Source organism: Mus caroli, chromosome 7 (assembly GCF_900094665.2).
Source record: "Mus caroli chromosome 7, CAROLI_EIJ_v1.1, whole genome shotgun sequence".
In the NCBI taxonomy this organism is placed as follows: domain Eukaryota; kingdom Metazoa; phylum Chordata; class Mammalia; order Rodentia; family Muridae; genus Mus; species Mus caroli.
Window position 1 is genome coordinate 131376594 of NC_034576.1, and position 20517 is coordinate 131397110.

Below are 20517 nucleotides of genomic sequence, written 5' to 3' on the forward strand. Positions count from 1 at the left end.
GGGTAGGGAAGTGGGGGGCGCTATGGGGGACTTTTGGGATAGCATTGGAAATGTAATTGAGGAAAATATGTAATAAAAATATTAAAAATTTAAAAAAATTAACTTAAAAAAATAATCACAAGTAGGATGGTCTAAGGGAGTGGACTTTAAGAGATAGTTATGGGGATGAAGAAATGACTCAGTGGTTAAGAGCACTGACTCTTCTTAACCATTGTCCAGAGGTCCTGAGTTCAATTCCCTATGACCACATGGTAGCTCACCACCATCTGCAATGGGATCCAATGCCCTCTTCTGGTATGGCTGACAATAGCTACAGTGTACTCATATAAATAAAATAAATACACCTTTTAAAAAAGAGAAGGAGAGAATTACAAAGGCAGAGTACCTAAGATCAAACTAACACCCTTCTAGAAGCTTTGGGGAGTTATGCCATGTCTACCATGAGAGGATGTAGTCAGAAGGAGCCATCTAGGAACTAGGAAAGTACCCTCAGTAGACATGCAGTCAGGCTTGGTCTTGGGTTTCTCAGTTTCTGAAAATGTAAGAAATAAATTTCTGCTATTTATACATTACCACCCTACAGTACTTTGCTATGGCATCCTCACATTAACACAAGTACAGGCAAACGCATCACAGGCTGAGCACAAAGGAAAACTGCTTACTTTGAGAAAAATGCAGAATGTCATAAAGTCAAAAGAAGTAACTGCAGAACTACTAGCATTATAGGTCAGGAGCTGACAGTTAGAGGCAGAGCAACAGAAGCTGAAGTCAGCTTGGAGGAGGCCATTAGAATTGCTTCAGATAACATAGAATCAAGTCTGAAAGGATTGTGAGATGCGGGTGAGAAGCAGACATTTTAGCAGAACATAAGCATTCAAACCACAGCACCTGATTGTCTTCTCATGCCCATGGCCTTCCTGTCCCTTCTGTTTTCCAGGTAGAGCTCCCAGTTGTGGCTAGAAAGATTCCGACTTCTTGTACTGGCTTTCTGCCACAATGTAAAGGACAACTGTTCCTTGGACAAGCAGCATGGGTCTATGTATTGCTTTCATTTTATGTTGCTGTGCTAAAACACCCTGTCTAAAAGCAACTCTGAGGAGAGAGTATTTATTTATCTTTCAGTTCTGGGGTATAGTCCATCATTGCTGGTGTTTAAGGCCATGAGAACTTAAAGCAGGCAGTCCCATCCACAGTCAGGAATCAGAGAGAAATGAATGCATGTGCACCACTCTTCTTCGTTTCACCACACTGCTGCAGAACGAAGCCTAAGGAATGGTGCTGCCCATCTCAGGCCATCTTCCCACAGCAGTTAATGGCATAGAGATATGCCCGACAAACACACCCACAAGCTAACTTGATCTGGACAGTCTCCTATTGAGACTCTTGCCAGGGAATTCTTCCTTGTGTCAAATTGTCAATGAAAACCAGCCACCCTCGTTTACATCACTGTCATTCTAAACCTGCCTTGGGGATGCGTGAGGTATGTTGATAACCTCCTAAGTGTGCACCTGAAAGAAAGTTGTAGATTCAGGCAGTCCAGTAGGAAGAAAGCAGAGAAAATACCAATGCAGAGCATGGAAACAGAAAATGCCAGTAGACTATGAGTAGCAAAACCTCTGAAGAAGTAAAGCTAAGGTGGGCTCCACTGGAGACTATGTAACCGTGAGGCAGACTAAAAACTGTTTCTCCTTGTTCTGTAGCTGATTTGAATGAAGGATGAAGGAGCCCTCTAAGGGTGGGCTGGCCCCACTAGGCTCACTCCTTTGTGCTAGAATCACACTTTAATTTTCTCTCTGCCTTGTGAGGAGAGGATGGGGACTGTTTAGCTACAAAGGGCTTTGACTTCTCATCAGCATCTCTGGGACTCCACTTGGCACCTGGCTTTTCATTCTCTCTTCAGTTGGAAGGAAACACTGAATAGGAAATAATAGCAGAAGCCCCTGAGCAGCTTGGCATCTGTGCTTCCTTGGGCTAACTGCTCAGCCAGTTACCAGGGCTCTGTCTGTGCTCCTCAGGCTCAGTCAGTTACCAGGACTGTCCAGGAACCCTGATGCTCATTGGGATAAACTTCTCAGCAGAGGCTTTGAAGAACATCCAGACCTACTAGGTGTAGAAAGAAAGAGCATGAGACTTGGGAGCTGCCTCATGTGTCTGATTGAATGGATGGGTGAATAGAAGTGTGGATGTAAACAATTTCAAGTCTTACATCTATCATTTAAAAGCCATGACTTTGAACAGGTTACATGACATTTGGTTGCCTCACTGGTGCCAAACACTAAACGAAGTGACGAGGGTCCAGAGGTTGATGAGGTGACATCTGTCCTGTAGAGATTCCATTTAGGAAGGATAGAAACACAACAAAAGGAAGCTTAACACATGAACCTCACTGGATCTCTCTCCCGGAAGACCAGACTGACTGACTGTAGGTGGCGGTGCGTCTAAATCTGTTGTTCTCTCAACCTATGACCTGAAGGGCTGTCCATCTCCTCTCTGCCTTAGCCATTAAGAGATTGCACACTCTACTCTGAGGATGTTACCAGAGACTGATAGTGACAGTTGAGGTCCTTGACATCTGCAACTAATTTTTTTGTTCTTAAATCATTTTCTTCCAATAAATCAATGAAGAATTCTCCTGTCACCAAGCACTTTCTCTGGTGTCTGTGTTTTATAAAGATTCCTGAAAATGATTCTTTTTTTTTTCTTTCAAAAACCACACTGACAAAACTTTCTCTTCATGTCCTGAGAAGCACATCTTCCAGTCCTACAGATGGCAAAAAGCTAACAGGGGCCTAGCTGGCGTTTCTGGCTTTTCTTATGTTTACTTTCCTCTTTTTCATAATCAAAGTCACAGTGGGGCTAGAAAAGTTAAGCTTAAGTTAAACTACCTCTGCTCCACACATCTGTTTAGAGCTGGGTGTTCAGATGTCATGGGCAGGATACCAAGCAGTTGATCCAGTTATGAAATGTAAGCTTGCCATTGCCAATAAAAGAGGCATGGAAAAGTCCAGTCTCCTGCTGAGAATTTAAAATATGTGCAGAAGTTTCCAACTACATTTCTGCTACATTTTTTTTTGAGAACTTGCAGTGTGCCTGGCATACAGTAAATTTTTGATATGCATCATCTTATTTAAATTTCACATGACATAGATAATTTATTCATTTTGCAGGTGAAAATTAAGGACTAAGTATCCTGTTCGAGGTCACATGGCCAGCAAATAGTGAAGTTAGGCTCCGAAGAGGGTGGTATTCTTTTGTATAAATATCTATACATCTTACACTGGCATCACTTATTCCTTGTGGGGATTGGTTTCCATACCTCGTACAGACATGAAATCTTTGTATAAAATGACATCCTATCTGCATGTCACCTGTGTACAGTTTCACATGTGTTTAAGCCTCCTATTCTCTGGAATATTGAATACAATGTAAATGATATATAAACAACCATTCTGGTTTATTGCTTACGGAATAGTGAGAAAAAAATGGTCTATCTGTGTTCAGTAAAAATGCTGTATTTTCCCAAATTTTTTTCTCTGCAGTTGGTTTGTGAATCCTTAGATACCACAGCTACTGACAGTAAGGGTCGACTGAATTTAGATCAAGACATTGGCATCAAAACAATCTCCAATTGGTTTTCTGCTGCTGTTTTCTTCTCAAAAAAAAAAAAAAACAAAACAAAACATTATACCAGAAGAACTTGATTTAATTTCTGTGTCTGTGGAATGCTTTTCATTGGTATTAATTTTTTTTAAAAGAAGAAATAATCAAAGTCTTTGGTTTACTTTTTTTCTGAGCTTGTGAAAATCATGCAGAATATCATTTTTTGTTTTTTGGGTTTTTTGGGTTTTGGGTTTTTTTTTTTGGTTTTGTTTGTTTGTTTGTTTGGGGGGTTTTTTGTTTGGTTTTTTGAGACAGGGTTTCTGTGTATAGCCCTGGCTGTCCTGGAACTCACTCTGTAGACCAGACTGGCCTTGAACTCAGAAATCTGCCTGTCTCTGCCTCCCAAGTGTGCGCCATTACTGCCTGGCTCATGCAGAATATCTTAACAAGTGGCAGAGTCACAGGTGATAAAGAGGAGACTGAATGAAATCTGTGTTTTTACCTTAAATAGCGTGCTTGGGACAGAAAGATGGCTTGAGAATTTAATCTACTCTCCAGAAACCATGCGTGAAGGACAGTCAACTCTCAGAGTTGGCTTCTAAGCTCAACACGTGGGCCATGTTCTCCACCCCATCTCCCAAAATAAATCAACATTAAAGTATCTACTTCAGAAAGGTATAATAGTGGTGAAATCTGGAGTATGTTCTAGTCTAAGACCTGGACCAGGCAGCACAGCTTGTTTCATTTATTTAGCCATTATTCTCCCCACAAGCTGTGTGTGTTCCCTGGGCTCTTTCTGGATGAGTCTGTGTGTTTAGAATTTGCAGTAGCTTGAATTCTGTACTCTGAGAAATCAGTCAAGTGCCTCAGGAGATGCTGTGTCTCATTCTCCTCTGATCTTTCCCGCGCCTCTCATAATTAAGCATTAGTTGGAGTTCATTGCACTTGAATAATGAGCCCAGCACTCTGGTGGGCTTCCTTCTCTGCTTTCTCCTGAGGAACATGGTTTCTGTTTTCTGGTTAACCAAATCACTATCATCATACAGATGCGATTTAAAGGCTCTGTAATTATAATATGTATTTGTCTCTGAAAACCCAGATCCAGCACTTTCTGGTCATTAGTGTCTGTTTTTCATTGGCACACAGAGTCCTGGTACACAGAGGGAGTGCCTGGCAAAGATGGGACTGTCACAGGGAGAAGAGATGCAGGTCGAGAGACTCCAACATGGGCTTCCTTTATACAGTGATCTAACTGGCCTGATGGCCCAGTGGGTAGCTACACAGTCTCTGTTATTGATCATTTGGTAATGTTTCTAGCTCCATTTGCTCCTGAAATATGTTCTTTCGATGGCACTCTGCCACTATTTAACAGGGATGCTTAACTAATAGTAAAATATAGGCACAAAATGTGTCCATGTGGTTTCCAGAATATAATTATTACTATAAAATAGTAGTGTTTATAAAAAGTAATATTATGTTAATGTTGATTCCAGCTTGTTAGCAGTAAATATTTGCCTAGTATATTTCTATTGTATACACCCTGTTTTATGTTTTTGAAATTTAAGAAAATAATTTCAATTGTATTTCTGTTCTTCACTGATGTAGGACCCTATGCATTTGTAGTAATTTTATTTGTGGTATTTTTATATACCTCTTTCTCCTTTATATACTGGTTTCACACCCATGTCTATATTTCCTTTTTCACCTTTGAAAGTTTTACAAACTTCAGTTTTAATACACACAGTTAAGTCTTGAGTGAATAACTTTTCCTTGAGCAGTATAAAGACCAAATGCTTTGGGTCTGATGAATACAGTATAACTTACTAATTTTATCTGGTGTTTTAATTCTAAGCCTGAATTTTGTTTCTTTCTTTCCAACAGAGTCAACAATCAGGCATAGTTCAACTAATGACAGTATTTTTACTTTTTCTTTCCTTTTTCTTTCTTAGCCTTTCCACATCTCACCTAAAATATATGCTTTAAATTTCCTTGTTCCCCACCCCTTAGGGAAAATTGTATTTGAATTTTCTAAATTTTATTTGCTATCATTTTTGGAAGGTGACTTTATTCACTATAGGTTTCTAGTTTACAGTTTTCCTCTCTGAGTCCTAGGAATATTATTTTCTTATCTTTTAGTGTTTAGGTTGGGGTTCACTTATAATTACCCATAAGTCTCATTGCTACTTTATGCTAAGTTTTTCCTTTTTTCTTTTCTTTTTTTTTCTGGATGTTTTTTAATATTTGATTTTTCTTTTCTGTTCTGAAGTTTTACTGTTATATTTCTTGACATAGGTTTTCTTTTTCATTTTCCTGAAAGGAGATGAAGGTTGAGAGACCTGAGTATGGCTTTCTTTTATACTTATTCTTCTAATTCTTTTTCAAAGAATTTGGGATTCTTTTTGGCTTTATAAACATGTCTTCTGACATTTGGAGATAGATCTGAGTCTTGTTTTTTTTCTCCATTGAATCATTTCTTCATTAATTTAGAGCTTCAGTTAGACATGTATTAGACTTTCTCACCCCATTAGCTGTTCCTCTCTCTATCTTTAAATTATATGTCTGTGGATATGTAAATGTGAGTATAGTTGCCCAAGGAGACCAGAAGACATCCTCAGACTCCCTAAAAATGTATTTACAAGGAGCTGTGAGCTCTGCCTTCTAATGCTGGGAAAAGAGATTGGGACTTCTACCGAGTCAGTATGTACTCTTAACAGGTGGGCCATTCTCTCTCACTCTTCTCTCTGTGTTGCAGGGAAATGTTTTTAAAAATCACCAAGTTCCCACACTATACCCAGCTACTCTCTGCCCCCACAGGCTGGCCGGCCATGCACTGGCTGGCAATGGCGGGCCTGTTTTTATCTTATGGAGACTCAGAGCTCCAAAATCTCTCCACCCAGCATGCTAAGTTCCCACTGGTGTGTCACTACCATGCCTGCCCCACGCTTCAAAACTCCCACAGACTTTTGTGGTACACATCAGGCAAACCCACTCTTTGCTGCTGTACCTTTCTTTCTGGAACCCAGTCAAGCTGCTGTGTGAAGGAAAATAGCACACAAACTTAGTTCAAAATCAATGGTAACTCAATTGATGGGCTCATCAGGTAGAAAACTGAATCTTGTAAGCCACGTTAAATCTAAATCCTCTGCTCACAGTCATCTATTGGATGGAGCACAGGGCCCCCAATGGAGGAGCTAGAGGAAGTACCCAAGGAGCTGAAGGGGTCTGCAACCCTATAGGTGGAACAGCCATATGAACTAACCAGTACCCCCAGAGCTCGTGTCTCTAGCTGCATATGTAGCAGAAGATGGCCTAGTCGGCCATCAATGGGAAGAGAGGCCCTAGGTCTTGTAAACTTTATATGCCCCAGTACAGGGGAATGCCAGGGCCAAGAAGTGGGAGTGAGAGGGTATCGGAGCAGGGCAGGGGGAGGAAAAGGGAACTTTCCAGATAGCATTTGAAATGTAAATAAAGAAAATATCTAATAAAAATTAAAAAAAAAATCTAAATCCTCCAGTGGCGAATCCAGGTGGATTTGCCATATCAACACTAGCAGCTATATCTTGCCCTCTCACTATCCCCATCCAAAAGCCCCTATCTCCTTCCTCCTGCTTCGTCTCTTCCCTGTCCAACCTGGAAGTCCCTCCTACTTGCCCAGTGATTGGTCCCTTTATTCATTTGGAGAAGGTTCACAAGAAGTCTCCTGAGTATGTGGCCCATTCCTTGGCCCAGACAACCCCTCCTGGGAAAGCAGAATTTACATCAAAATACAAACAGCATCAGGGTCACCCACAACACTTCCCTCTTTCTGTTCACTTAAAAGACTCTTTTATCTCAGATATAAATTCAGCACAGTGATTGCCATTTTGTAATTTATAAAGTACAAGATAGACCTAACATCCAATCCATCATTTTTGTTAATAAAATAGAACACTGTCATCTATCCTAACTTAAAAGACTTATAATTCTACACCTGATTTATGCCCTGGCTTGAGATTGTATGCCATCTGAAAACCATCCTCTCAAATCTATTGTCTCAATGTTAAATAGCCTGGGTTGGCTATGAGACTATAAGTAGTCTTTCAACCCATCAGAAATCTGAGAACGACCAACATTATCTGAAAATATAGGAAGCCTAACACGGCTTCCAGAACTGAGACAAATTATAGAGACAGCTGCCTACCTATACAGCCCCAGAAAGTCAGGAAGTTGGAGTACCAGTCTTCAGCCTTCTGGCCCAGGATCATCTGACAGACCTTTGAAAACCAGGAATTACTAAGGACTAGCCTATTCTGTCTTGGCAGAACTAAGCTGTCCTAACCTGTAAATTGTGTCCTTTCAAGAACAGTACAGGTCTACAGGAGAGATCAGCAATTTCTGCCCAGTGGCCACCTAGCCACAATGTACAACCTCACCTGGAGATATAGATGCTCAGCTTCTTTGAATTCACGAATAGGAAGCTGTTAGGAGCAGAATATGTCTCAACAACAAGTGAATAGATAACATTCAATGTCACAGTCTGTGGATTTCTGACGTTTTTGAAAACCAACTCTCTATGTAAAGTAATCTGGACTGTTATCCATTATCTATCCCCAGCTATTGCTAATTAAAATATCTGAAAACACCCTAACAACAAACTCAGAGCCATGAATTTGTTATTTGGCCCTTAACTCACAGGCTTAAACATCTCAGATTAGTTTATCATAATAGTTTTAGAAGGACTGGTCCAAGCCTTGCACTTTTAAAATTTTTGTATCAATAGAAGAAATTTACACCAATGAAACCTTGATTCTGCATCAAAATAAATTCTGTACCAAAATAAGAAATTATGACTTCAACTTAGTAACAATTATAAAGATTTCTACCAAATGAGACTATGACTATACAATCAGTTCTAGCTACTTCTTCCCTGTTCCAATTATAACCATTTCTAAATTCCCCAGAAAGGCAACCTTAGAATAACTACCTCTAGCCCCACACACCCATGGAACTGAGACTACTACTCTTCACAACTTCTTCAAGCTGAGTATGGGTGTTGAGATATTTTTGAAGGGGTGGAAGAAGGGTATGGAAAATGGGGGAGTCAGTTGGCCTTAAGAAGGTCATACCAACAATTGTCTTAGTCTCTGATGTCTGTGTCCTGACTGGATCTGGCTGAAAGTCCAAGACATCAGGAGTTCAAGCAGGTCAGTTCAGCATGTCTGACGATGAGACTCACCAAGGCTGTATATTCTGTAATATAAAAATCTCAAAACAAAATTTTAGCATCATCGAAATAACTTTTTTGTTTGAGTCTCTGAAATCTAGTTTATTTTGACCTCTCTCCCAGATGAATAGTATGGCCACAAAACTCAGAATCATACCCATTTTGAAAATTAAAACAATCCAAAACAAATGAAGTAAACTAAAATACTGTATGTGCCTATTCTTAGGCTTTTTCTAGTTTGCCATGCAGGATAATAACCCAAAATTCCCATGGAGCCCACGTTAGACAGAATTTGAGTATCCTGTAAGACTTATTAGAGCAGTATACCTTTATACCATCTTTAAAGCAACTGATTCAAGCTTTCACTAATATCTGCCTATAGGAAGCAGGTAGTGTTTACTTGTTAAGCTCTCTGCCTAGAGCAGCCATCCTGTTATACCATCTATCTGTTGAGCTCTCTACCTGGAGCCACAGACATTTATTAATTAATACCTGTTATACCATCTATCTGTTGAGCTCTCTACCTGGAGCCACAGACATTATTAATTAATACCTGTTTATAACAGGTAATTATTACTGTTCTCTCTACTTGGAGTCAGTGACCTCTGGCTCTCTCTCCTCTCTCTCTCTTAACTTTTTCTTTGTAGTTTTCCACTCTTCTTTCTTTGTTGTCTTTTGACTGAATTCTATAAAACAAAGAATCTTCTATTTTGCTTATTCTTTATTCAGTTTTATCTCACAAGCTAATTTCTGTTGAGTTTATAAATTTTATGATTAATACTTTTCATATATGGAAATTCTCTTTGGTCTTTAAAACATACACTTTGGAGCTAGCGAGGTAATTTAGTGGTTAAGAGCTTTTGCAGAGGACTCAGGTAGTCCTGGCTTCCAAAAGCCCGTGTATGCACATGATACACATCAGCTCATTCAGGTACACACAGATAAACATAGATTTAAAAAAGAAAAATTTTAAACTTTGTAGAGAGAACCTCTTGTGTGTTGTATGGAATTATCACCTGTCAACAGAAAGCTGGTGGCCTAACAGATTAGCTGGGGCAGGAAATAGGAGGTGGGAGTTCCAGTAGGGAGAAAAGAACTCTGGATTAGAGTTGGGCATAGGAAGAAATTAGCCCCAAACTTTGGGTAGTCAGACACATGAAACGGAGGAGAGACAACCAGCCATGTGGTACTCATAGAATAAAATAAATGGGTTAATTATGTTATAAACTAGTTGGGGAACAAGCCCCAGCTTATGGCCTAGGCATTTATTCATAAATAATAAGTCTCAGAGTCGTTAATTCATGCTTAGATGGAAAGGCTCACAGTTACAAAACTCCTATTTTATCCATTCTTTTGTCATGCTTATCCTGTCCTTATTTTTAAGCTTCTCAATAAATCTTAGCTCATACTGAATATAGTGATTTTTTTTTACCTCTGCCTGTGATTAGGATATCTAAGTTGGTGGTGAATCAACTTGTCCTGTGTTTTCTTATTCATGATACCAGAAAATCTTTTGTGCTTGAGTTTTCTTGATAGAACTTGCTATTTGTGAAAGTTTAATTCTTTTAGAGAGAAGACTTGAAAAGTGAGTTCCAGGACAGCCAGGGCTATACAGAGAAACCCTGTCTCGAAAAAACAAAAACAAAAAAAAAGAAAAGAAAAGGTTTTTAAAAAAAGAAAATACTTTGGTAGAAACTAGTTGCAGTGAATTTAAGGGTTGAATCTGTTGCCTCTTTTTTTTTTTTTAAATTTTGGTTTTTCGAGACAGGGTTTCTCTGTGTAGCCCTGGCTGTCCTAGAACTCACTCTGTAGACCAGGCTGGCCTCAAACTCAGAAATCTGTCTGCCTCTGCCTCCCAAATGTTGGGATTAAAGGTGTGTGCCACCACTGCCAGGTGAATCTGTTGCCTCTTAAAACTCTTAAACTACTGAAATGTGAGTTATCCTGGTTTCAGAAAGCTGTTTGAAAACTTTGTCAGCTTTTTAGAACTTCAGTTGTCAAAATGGGCAGAATCTTTCTTGACCATATCGGTGGTACCCGTCTGTTTTCTTGTGCAAACTGTGATACAATCCTGACCAATTGCTCAGAACTCATCTCTACTCGGTTCACAGGCGCCACTGGTAGAGCATTTCTTTTTAACAAGGTGGTTAACTTGCAGTACAGTAAAGTTCAAGATCGGGTCATGCTCACTGGCCGCCACATGGTTCGAGATGTGAGCTGCAAAAACTGCAATAGCAAACTGGGATGGATCTATGAGTTTGCTACTGAANACAGCCAGCGTTATAAGGAAGGCCGTGTGATCCTGGAACGTGCACTAGTTCGAGAGAGCGAAGGCTTTGAAGAGCATGTACCATCTGATAACTCTTGAAGAAAACAGATAAATCCATCTTTTCCCAGGTCTCCTTCACTGAAAACAAAATCTCCTTACATACACTGTTACCTTAACATCAGAGTCGGATTCATGAACTGCGGAACAAGAGATTATGAGAATCTAAGATGGAACCTTTTTTCTTTCTTTTTTTTTTTTTTAATTTTGTATTTTCCATCCAACAGCAGTTTGTAGAGAGAATTTTATGCATATGCTGTTAATTTTTTCCCTGTGTTTACATCTTGAGGCAGAAGAGTTTGCAGCTACATGGTGGGCTATGTGAGGGAAAAAAATTGGGGTCCTTAGAGTGAAAAGGAGTGTTTTGTGTACATTTTGAGTGGAGAATATGTCAAGAGCATGGTTTTTAAATTTATTTGGGCTTTATTTAAAATTTTCTTTTTAACCCAGTTATTTCACTTAATTTGCTAGCTTCAAGAAGAGATCCAAATCTGTGCCCAGCATTGGAGGCTCAGTGTTAGCATGGCTTGTGCTGGCCAGTGTGCCATATTCTTGTTGGAGAGGAACTGTAGCACCAGAACCCATTCTTCCTTGTCAGTCTTGACCCACAGTTGTCACCAACCCTAGGTCCTTGTCACCATGGACTTGGTGTTGACTGGAAACTTTCTGAAATGGGGCAGAACTGCTTGGTTGTCTTTTCCCATGTAACTTAAGCATAGTAATATAAATAAAGTGGTAGTTGGGAAAAAAAAAAAAAGAGAGAAGACTTGCCGATTGCATCATAGCATGATCTCATTAGGACCACTCACTCAAAGTTAATTCTCCACTTAAAGATCTGTGGAGCCCATAGGAGAAGCATAGGCTACCCAGCAAGCCCATGACAGTTGGCTGGTAGTTGCCACATATCTTCATGTAGCACAAATGGAGGCAAGAAAGGTCTAAACTGCCCTTTTTCTTGGAAATGGTGTATTTCTTGGAGTTCTGAGGCTTACTCAGTTCTCCTATACACAATCTCTGCCTTGAGTATCCTGAGACTATGTCCCCTATACACACACTCACACACACACACACACACACACACACACACACACACACCATGTCCATACTCCAGCCCACCCTGGCCTGACTCTTCCCATCTCTTCATTTCAGGGAAACCTCACTTTCATTAAATCTTCTTTCAATGCAATGATATGTTTAAGGGTTTTTTTTTTTCTAATTTTACCAACATTTGATTTTTAAACACAATAATCATAATAAATATAATAAATATAACAACAACAACAACAACAACAACAATAATAATAATGTTCAAATCAGAAGACCAGAAGTCTGACTTTTAGAATCGTTGGCTGTATCTATGCTGGGAAAAAGAAAAGAAGACCAACTGAAAGACAGAGAGATGTAGATAGCAGGGTGAGCCAGTCTAACAGTTGTCTAACTGGAGCTCTAAAGCAACAAGAAAAATGAGAGAGAATGGCAAAAAAGAATCCATGTCTTAAGTTGGTATAAAACATGTCTGAGTTCAAGTCCAGCATCTACAGTCAGTATTTGTAGGTCTCTGTTTCCTAGCTCTACAAATGATGGCACCTTACGTCTGCATGATGGGTTCTGCTTGCAAAGTGCTTTCCCACAAAGGGGTATCTACATTTGGCCAATGGATGAGATCTCTGTGGGAGATGCCATGCCGGTTTAGGCTGATTTAGAACCCAAGTCTGCAAACACTTGGGAGACATGGCTGACTTGGAGTAGATCATTTAAGAGAAGCTAGCAGAGGATTTTCATTTGCTTTTACTTACAAGATATCTTAAGAGATTTGGAGCCTGAAGCAGGCTTTCTGGATAAAATCCTTTGATCAATTGTCTGTTGTGTTCAAAGGTCATGGAAATGATGACACAATATATTTTCCTTCCCAAGCTGAACATGGCCCTCCAGACTTAAAAAGCAACCCTACAGTTTTTATGTAAACAAAATCATCATCTATTTAAATCTAAATGTAAGTCATAGGGGAGACATCCTTTCTATAGGTCAGAGACGTGAGGCTCTCTGACATATTTATGGCCACTTTCTCTTAGAATGTGAGAGACAATCATGGCTGATCTTTGGATATACAAAGATTGTTTTCAGAGGAAAAAATACAAGGAAGTTTAAGGAATCTCTGGACGCTACCACATCAGCTAGACCAGGCCTAGGGAATGTCTGACACTGCTGTTTTCCTCAAAAACAAGTGACCTGGAGTAGTTATATGCTGACGTAACTTCAAGCCAAGTTCCTTTACTTTATACTATATTATATGGGGTTTTTGTTTTGGTTTTATTGTTGTTTTTGTTTTTAGATTTTTTTTTTATAGAGTCTGAAACTTAAGCTGGCCTGAAGCTCCCTGTGTATCCCAGGTTGACCTTAACCTCAAGCTGTTCCTCCTGCCTCAGCCTTCTGAGTGCTGCAATTGTAGGTCTGAGCTACCATACCTGCCACTCCTTCCACTATGCTCTGCTTAGATTTGCTTAGGTTCTTGGCCAGTACCCACCACAGACTTCTCTCTTGGCCATACCCCACAGACGAAGCACACCTTTTGCAAAGCTTACTTGCTCCCCTTATGATGTAGACTGAGAGCCTCAGGGGTTAATGGCTTGTTTTCCCTAACAAATAATGCCACAAGGACTATCTATGTGGGTTCTTTGAGAATGGCAGAGTCTTTCTTGTGGGCATAACTCAAGAAGCTGGGGTAAGAGACTATTGTGGTCAACAAAGCTACCCTAAGCCATGGCTTCTGAGCTCCTTATTTCATGCTGCAGGAGATAAGGAAACAGACAGGAAGTGAACAGAACTTGTGTAGATTTATTAAGGAGAAGTAAGAAGAACTCAGGAGAGTGGGAGAGGCTCCCAGGGAGGATCATAACCACATTATCCTGCCTGGTAACCTTTTATGGATCTTAAGTCTAGTTGGAGATAAAGGTCTTTTTAACTGACATTGGTCACTTTTGAATGCATTGTGGACTGAGCCAGTTAGGAGTCCACACACCTTATGCATGGTCCTTTGACCAACCAGAGGGCTACTTATCTACTCAGGGAAGAGGTAACATGATTAGGGCTATGCTATGTGATTTGGTTCGTGATCCATTATGAGTCCTGCCCATACTGCCAGAAGGATGCTATCTCTTGTCTCACTATAATGCTGCATAAAAGACAGGTAGATGGAAGCTATCTTTAGAGAACACCAGGCAATGGCAACCACTGTGACTCGACAGATGTTTGTAGCCAAAGCTCCCCCATCCAAGTAGAAGAAATCAGATAAGCACATGGAACAATTGGCTCTTCCCAAGCATGCACATTATTATTCAGACCCCATTGTCAAATTTATGTTTTGCCAAGGCCTTTGGAAGTGGAATAAAAGCATTTTCCATTAAAATATTATCTTTGTGGGAACCCTGCCCAGGCTCTTATCAGCTCCCCTCAAGGCATAATGGGAAAGGTAATTTCTCCCCTTTGAAGGCTTAGTCTTATATTATGTTTCAAATCATTGTGACAGGTCATCCAGGCTGAAAGGGAAGAAGTTGTCCTGAGGCTTTAGACCTCTTGTAGATGGGAATGTTCTGATATGCAAAGCCACTTCCCATCTTCCCAAATAGTCACCCATGCCTCTGAGAGAATCCTGGTAAGCATTTTTCAGCAATCCCTGGGGTAGGTGAGAGAAGACAGGGTGGATTCTCTTGTTTAAAAAGAAATACTTAATTCTCTGCTTATGCTTCCTATTCTGGGCCATGCCCATTTCCAGGACGGTGCCTCTAGAACCCTGACCCAGGATGGGTATCATCTGCTTTCAGTTATCCTTTTCTGTTACCAAGTTCTCTTCCACTGCTCTTAACCACTGAGGAATCTCTCTGGCTCCCATGTGTGTACTTGGTGGATGTCAGGAAATGTAGACATTGACAGAAAGGATGCAGACCTGATGATAAGGGAAGATTTTGCAAAAAAAAAAAAAAAAAAGAAGATAAGGATGTACCCAATAGAGGGGAAGAGCTTTGGAGTCAGGCTTGCAAATGCATGGGTTCCAGGTACCTGTGAGAGGAAGTGATCTGGGTCTGCATTGCATTTTTGACTACATCTCACCCTCTAGAAAATGTGTGTGTGTGTGTGTGTGTGTGTGTGTGTGTGTGTGTGTGTGTGAGAGAGAGAGAGAGAGAGAGAGAGAGAGAGAGAGAGAGAGATTCTCTGTCTACTAGGGAGATGATCTCAGAATACCCCTGAGCTTCTAAAAGAGCAGGGCCCTCTCTATTTTCCAAAGTTTACTACTCAGAATCTGGGCCAGACTCAAGGAACAAAGTGAGCTCCCTTCATTTGGCTCAGAGGAAGCTATAGAACATATCGGAACATGGGATTCTCAGGTCTAAAGCATAGGAAGATGAATTGGCTTATCGATGAACTTGACATAGAGTAGGAGCTTCATGAACTTAAGCAAGCACTAAGAACATTCCATCAAAGGAAGACAGCCTGGTTGTATCCACTAGGTCTCCTTGACTCTGCCTCTGTCGATGGTCCAGAATGGTAGTCTGTGCCTCTTAGGATAAGACAGGACAAGAGGAGCTTCAGCAGTCCCAAGCTCAGCTTGCCTTCCCCAGGATACTTAGGGTCTGGCTAGGACCAGGAAGAACAGGACAGGACAGGACAGGACAGGACAGGATGAGAGGAGTTTGAGCAATCTTGGGCTTACCTTGGCTTCCCCACGATGCTTAGAGTTTGGCTCACCACCTTTACACCAGCCGATAGTTCACAGAGGTTGCATCTTTTAAATAATTTTGATTTATTCTTCTCTTATGCAAGATATCCTGACTGAACTTTCCCCTCTCTTCACTCCTTGAAGTCATCCTTACCTCTCTCCTGCCCCAAACCTACCTCCCACCTCTCCAAAGAAAATAGCAAGCCTCCCAGGGATATCAACAGAACATGAACATGGCCCAAGTTACAGTGAGACTGGGCATAACAGGCTTGTGATGCTAGATTAAGTGATTCTGCTGGAAGCTGTTGGCCCTTCTGCCCATTCCTGGACTCTTCAAGAAGCTTTCTGAAAGGTTGGTTGCTTTCAACCCTGGATTCCAGGCAGCCAAGCGCATCCTCAGCCTTTCCCGGCCTCCTAGTCTTTCTTCCATTCAACTTCTTGTGTTATTTCAGTTTCCCTTTCTTCAGTATAACTTCCCCAGGACAGAAGTCAGGTCTTTGGTATCTTTGCTAGGCCAAGTCTATGAGTTGAGAAACTAGGGAATTAAATTGAGAAACTGGTCATATAAAGGTAGGCATGGTAGAACACTTCTATAATCTCAGCTCTTGGGAGATAGTGGCAAGAGAATCAGGGTTTCAAATGTTGTTTGTAGATACTTAGTTTTAAGGCAACTTGGGCTACATAAGACCCTGACCCAAAAATTCAGAAGTAGAGAGGATAGAGGGAAGAGGGAGAGAGAGGAAGGAAAGAAGAAAGGGGAGAGAATTTGATTGTGTTTAAAGTAGGCTCTAATACATACAATTATTTCTAAGGACTCTAGGAGATACCTTTTGGAATGATTCACTTGGTGCAAGCATGTCTCACCCTCTTGTCAGAGAGGCACGGCTTCCTGCAGAAGAAAAACCTCTCTACCACCTCTTCTCTTCCTGTCTTCAAGTTGTTAATTTTGCTATCATCTCCCGAGAGCCTCCGGGCCTGAGAACTGACCTGGAACCTGACCCTGGAATTCTCGATAAGTGGATTTGTACTTATGTGACTAAGGAGCTGGAGGCTGCAAGGAGATTCTATTAAAGCTTCTCTTTCGAAATGGGGCTTCACAGAATTGAGGCAACAGTGGATGCCACAGCCAGTGATAAGAAATGAGCAAGCACTGGCTACCAAGGCCTGTTCTGAGGGTTTCTAAGTTTCTGGTGTGTAGTCCTCACATAGTGTGGAGAATCAAGTATCACCGACCCTACTGTGCAAATACGGAAATGAAGAGGCATTCATTCCCCAAAAGGCAAGCTATTGCAAGACTCCACAATGGAACTGGGTACCGCACACACTCAATGTTCCCAAAAGTCCGCCCCTCCTTTACTCACAGAGCTCCCTAGAACAAGTGCAGTCTTAGCCACATATTATCTGCTTAACTTAGAAAAATGACCTGGGGTCTATCAGGTGATTCTCCAGTAGGGAGAAAAGAAGGAAACTTGGGCTCAGAGGTCTCTTCAAACACCATTGACATTGGAAGTAGGGCCAGAGTGAGATCTCATGTGCACCTACCCAGCCTCTCATTACTAAAGCCTAGAGAGCAATAGCAAAGTGCTGAGCAGGACCATGCATTATTCTAAGAAGGTAAGCAAACCAGGTTTTTGATACTCGCCACCACACTGGTCCTTATGAGGCAGGGGCAGCAGGCTTGCTACCTGTGGCCTTGCCTTTGTGTGGTCCTGTTCAGCTGCTTTCGCAGCCTCTGCTAAGCACCCTTCAGTGTTGCCATCCAGATACCAAGTGATGCCCTCCTTCCTCCTGGGAAAGGAATACCCAGCTCTTGGAATCAGAAAATTCACACAGATTGCTGCATTAAAGCACAGTTCTATCTCCAGTGCCAGGAATGATGCTTGCCTGGGAAATTTATCATTATTAGAAAAAATTAAAAATGCAACAGGAAAGGCAGAATGATTCCTTGATACTTGTTTATTCTTTTAGTTACAAGACAGTTTTAATTAGGAAAGGTTGGAGCACATCTTGCAGCCAGTGTGATAAGAAGGCAGATGTATTTCTTCTGTATATGGCACCAAAACAATGATAAATCTTAAAATCAATGGCATCTTGGCCATGGTGACCTATAATGATTTAATTGGCTCTTACATCTCATCATTTCCCCAGAATTTCACTTAAGTCAAATTTCTATTGTTCATTGTCTTTTTTTTTCTTTCTTTCACATTTTTCTTTCCCATGGTTTCAAAAGATGATATCTTTCAAGGGAAAATGGGCTGTACTCACCCAACAGTCTCCTTCTTCTCCCTCTTCATCCCCTCCTTCCTTCTCCCAGTACCCTATCTGCTTTGTTGACATATATATCAATAATTTGATGTATCTATAGATCATCTAACATCCACAAATGAGAGAAAACATGTGATGTTTGTCTCTCTGGGTCTGGCTTGTTGTTTTTGTTGTTTGCTTTTTTTTTGTTTGTTTAAGATATATTTCTTTATGTGTATGAGTACACTGTAGCAGTCTTCAGACACACCAGAAGAGGGCATCAGATCCCATTACAGATGTTTGTGAGCCACCATGTGGTTGCCTGGAATTGAACTCAGAACCTCTGGAAGAGCAGTCAGTGCTCTTAACCACTGATCCATCTCTCTAGCTCATGTCTTGTTTTGTTATATATGATGATCTCCAGTTATATCCATTTTCCAGAAATTTTCATAATTTCATTCTTCTTTAGGACTGAATACACCCCCGTTGTGTATTGAGACTGTTTTCTTTACCTGTCTACTCTTTATGAACATCTAGGCAGATCCCATAACTTGACTCTTGTGAGCTGAGCTGCATTAAATGTAATTTTGAAGGCATCTTTATGATATGATGACTTTAAGAGTCCTTTAGAAATATGCCAAGAGTGGTAAAACTGGGACGTATGATAGACCCATATTTAGTCTTTGGAGGAACATCCTCACTGGTCTCTACAGTGTCCACAGTGGCTGCATTAATTTAATCTCCTACTAGCAATGTCAATGTCACCCATGTCCTCATTGGTCCTTGTATTGCTTGTTGCCTTGGGAACAGCCATTCTTACTGGATGGATAGAATCCCAATGCAGTTTTAAGTAGCATGGCACTGATAGTTAAAGATATTTAACATTTTTTCCATATACTTCTTAGCCATATGTACTTTGGGGGACCAGCCATTCATTTCATTATGCCATTTATTGATTGGGTTGTTTGTAGCTTGGAAGTAGTTAAACTTTGAGGTTACTATGTAGCCTGGTTGTTTGTGGCTTGGGGGTAGTTAGACTTTGAGGTTACTATGTAGCCTAGTTATTAATCCTCTTCAGTTGTGTAGCCAGCAAAGAGTTTCTCTCATTCTGTAGGCTTGACAGAACTCAGCTGCTTCCTCAGATGTCCCCTTTTTAAAGCCTGCCATTATTTCCCCAGCTCTTGGTGTCTTTTCAGAAAGCTCTTACCTATTCCTGTATCTTCAAGTGTTTTCTCCTAATAGTTTCAGATCTTATATTGAGATCTTTGATCTACTTTGAATTGATGTCTCTATCGAACTGTATTGAATTGAATGGTTTTGAATGGGTGAGAAATGAGGATCTAGTGTTCTTCTGTGTGGAGATAACAGCTTTCCCTCACCATTTCTCAGAGATTGTTTGTAATTCAGTGGAAGTTTTGACACCTTTGTCAAAGATCTTGTGACTGTAGCTAGCTGTGTGTATGTTTAATGTGGATCCTCTGTTCTATTTCATTGACCAATTTGTCCATTTTTGTTCCAACGCCATGCTGGCTTTGTTTTTATTGCTCTTTGAATCAGGTCTTTGAATGATGCCTTCTGTATTGCCCTTTTTACTCAAGTTGGCTTTAGCTATCTGAAGTGTCCAAGCTTTCACCCAAAGCTTAGGATTGTTCTTCTCACTTATAAGAAGAACAAATTGTTTTTTGAAGAATCTTCAGTGCCAGTTTTCTCACTACTTAAATCTTTAAAGTGAGAGTTGGTTTAAGAGTCATCTGAGGAGAAAAGGCAAGCCACAGTATGTACCTAAGAGGGCTCAGTAAACATACTTTACTTTGCCAGAGAAGAGCTACACATCTCTGCTCATTTATCTGGATTTCAGGGAGAGGAATGAGTGATTGCTACCCAGTATCAGTTGGGAGACAGACAGCCCTGTCACTGGATGGCTCAGGACACCTCCTGGACCATTCCCCTTGCCTTTGTCATTGAAAACAAGTGAGTGCTCATGTTCTTGAGACAAGGTGAGACACTTTCACTTTTGCCTTCTACCTAGCTAAGAGCTTGCTTTCTTCCTAACTAAGAGCATCTTTGCTGCTGTCAGGCAGATACTCATGTTAATATTTACAGTTAACTGCTTCTAGCCAAGAAAGCTTGCAGTCTCTGAAAGGAAAAGGCACAAGGCTTTTTCTTGTAGATCACCATGCCCACTTCCTTCTCATCTGTGGTAAAGGGATGTGTCTGTGTGCATGCACCCATCCATGTGTTCCAAATTCTAGTATACCTGTGAGTGAATGTGTTGCTCAGAAAAACCAGGTTTTTGGATTTCCCTCACTTCATTGAGTTTTTTTTTTTTTGTGGGGGGAGGGGGATGTTCTGCTTATATTTCTATTCTTGCCAGTGCTAACACACACACACGTGTGTGTGTGTGTGTATATATATATATATATATATATA

At 40.7% G+C, this 20517-nt stretch overlaps 2 protein-coding genes across 3 annotated transcripts in view; both read left to right on the forward strand.

Annotated features, from left to right (window-relative positions):
- The window catches only part of Plpp4 (phospholipid phosphatase 4), a 137143-nt gene that overhangs the window by 98908 nt on the left and 17718 nt on the right, over positions 1-20517 (forward strand). The gene's annotated exons all lie outside the window — the stretch shown is intronic.
- Ypel5 (yippee like 5) lies at positions 10784-11872 on the forward strand. The gene has a single exon (XM_021167130.2). It carries the CDS (start codon positions 10806-10808, stop codon positions 11169-11171), a length of 366 nt encoding a protein of 121 aa, XP_021022789.1. The 5' UTR covers positions 10784-10805; the 3' UTR covers positions 11172-11872.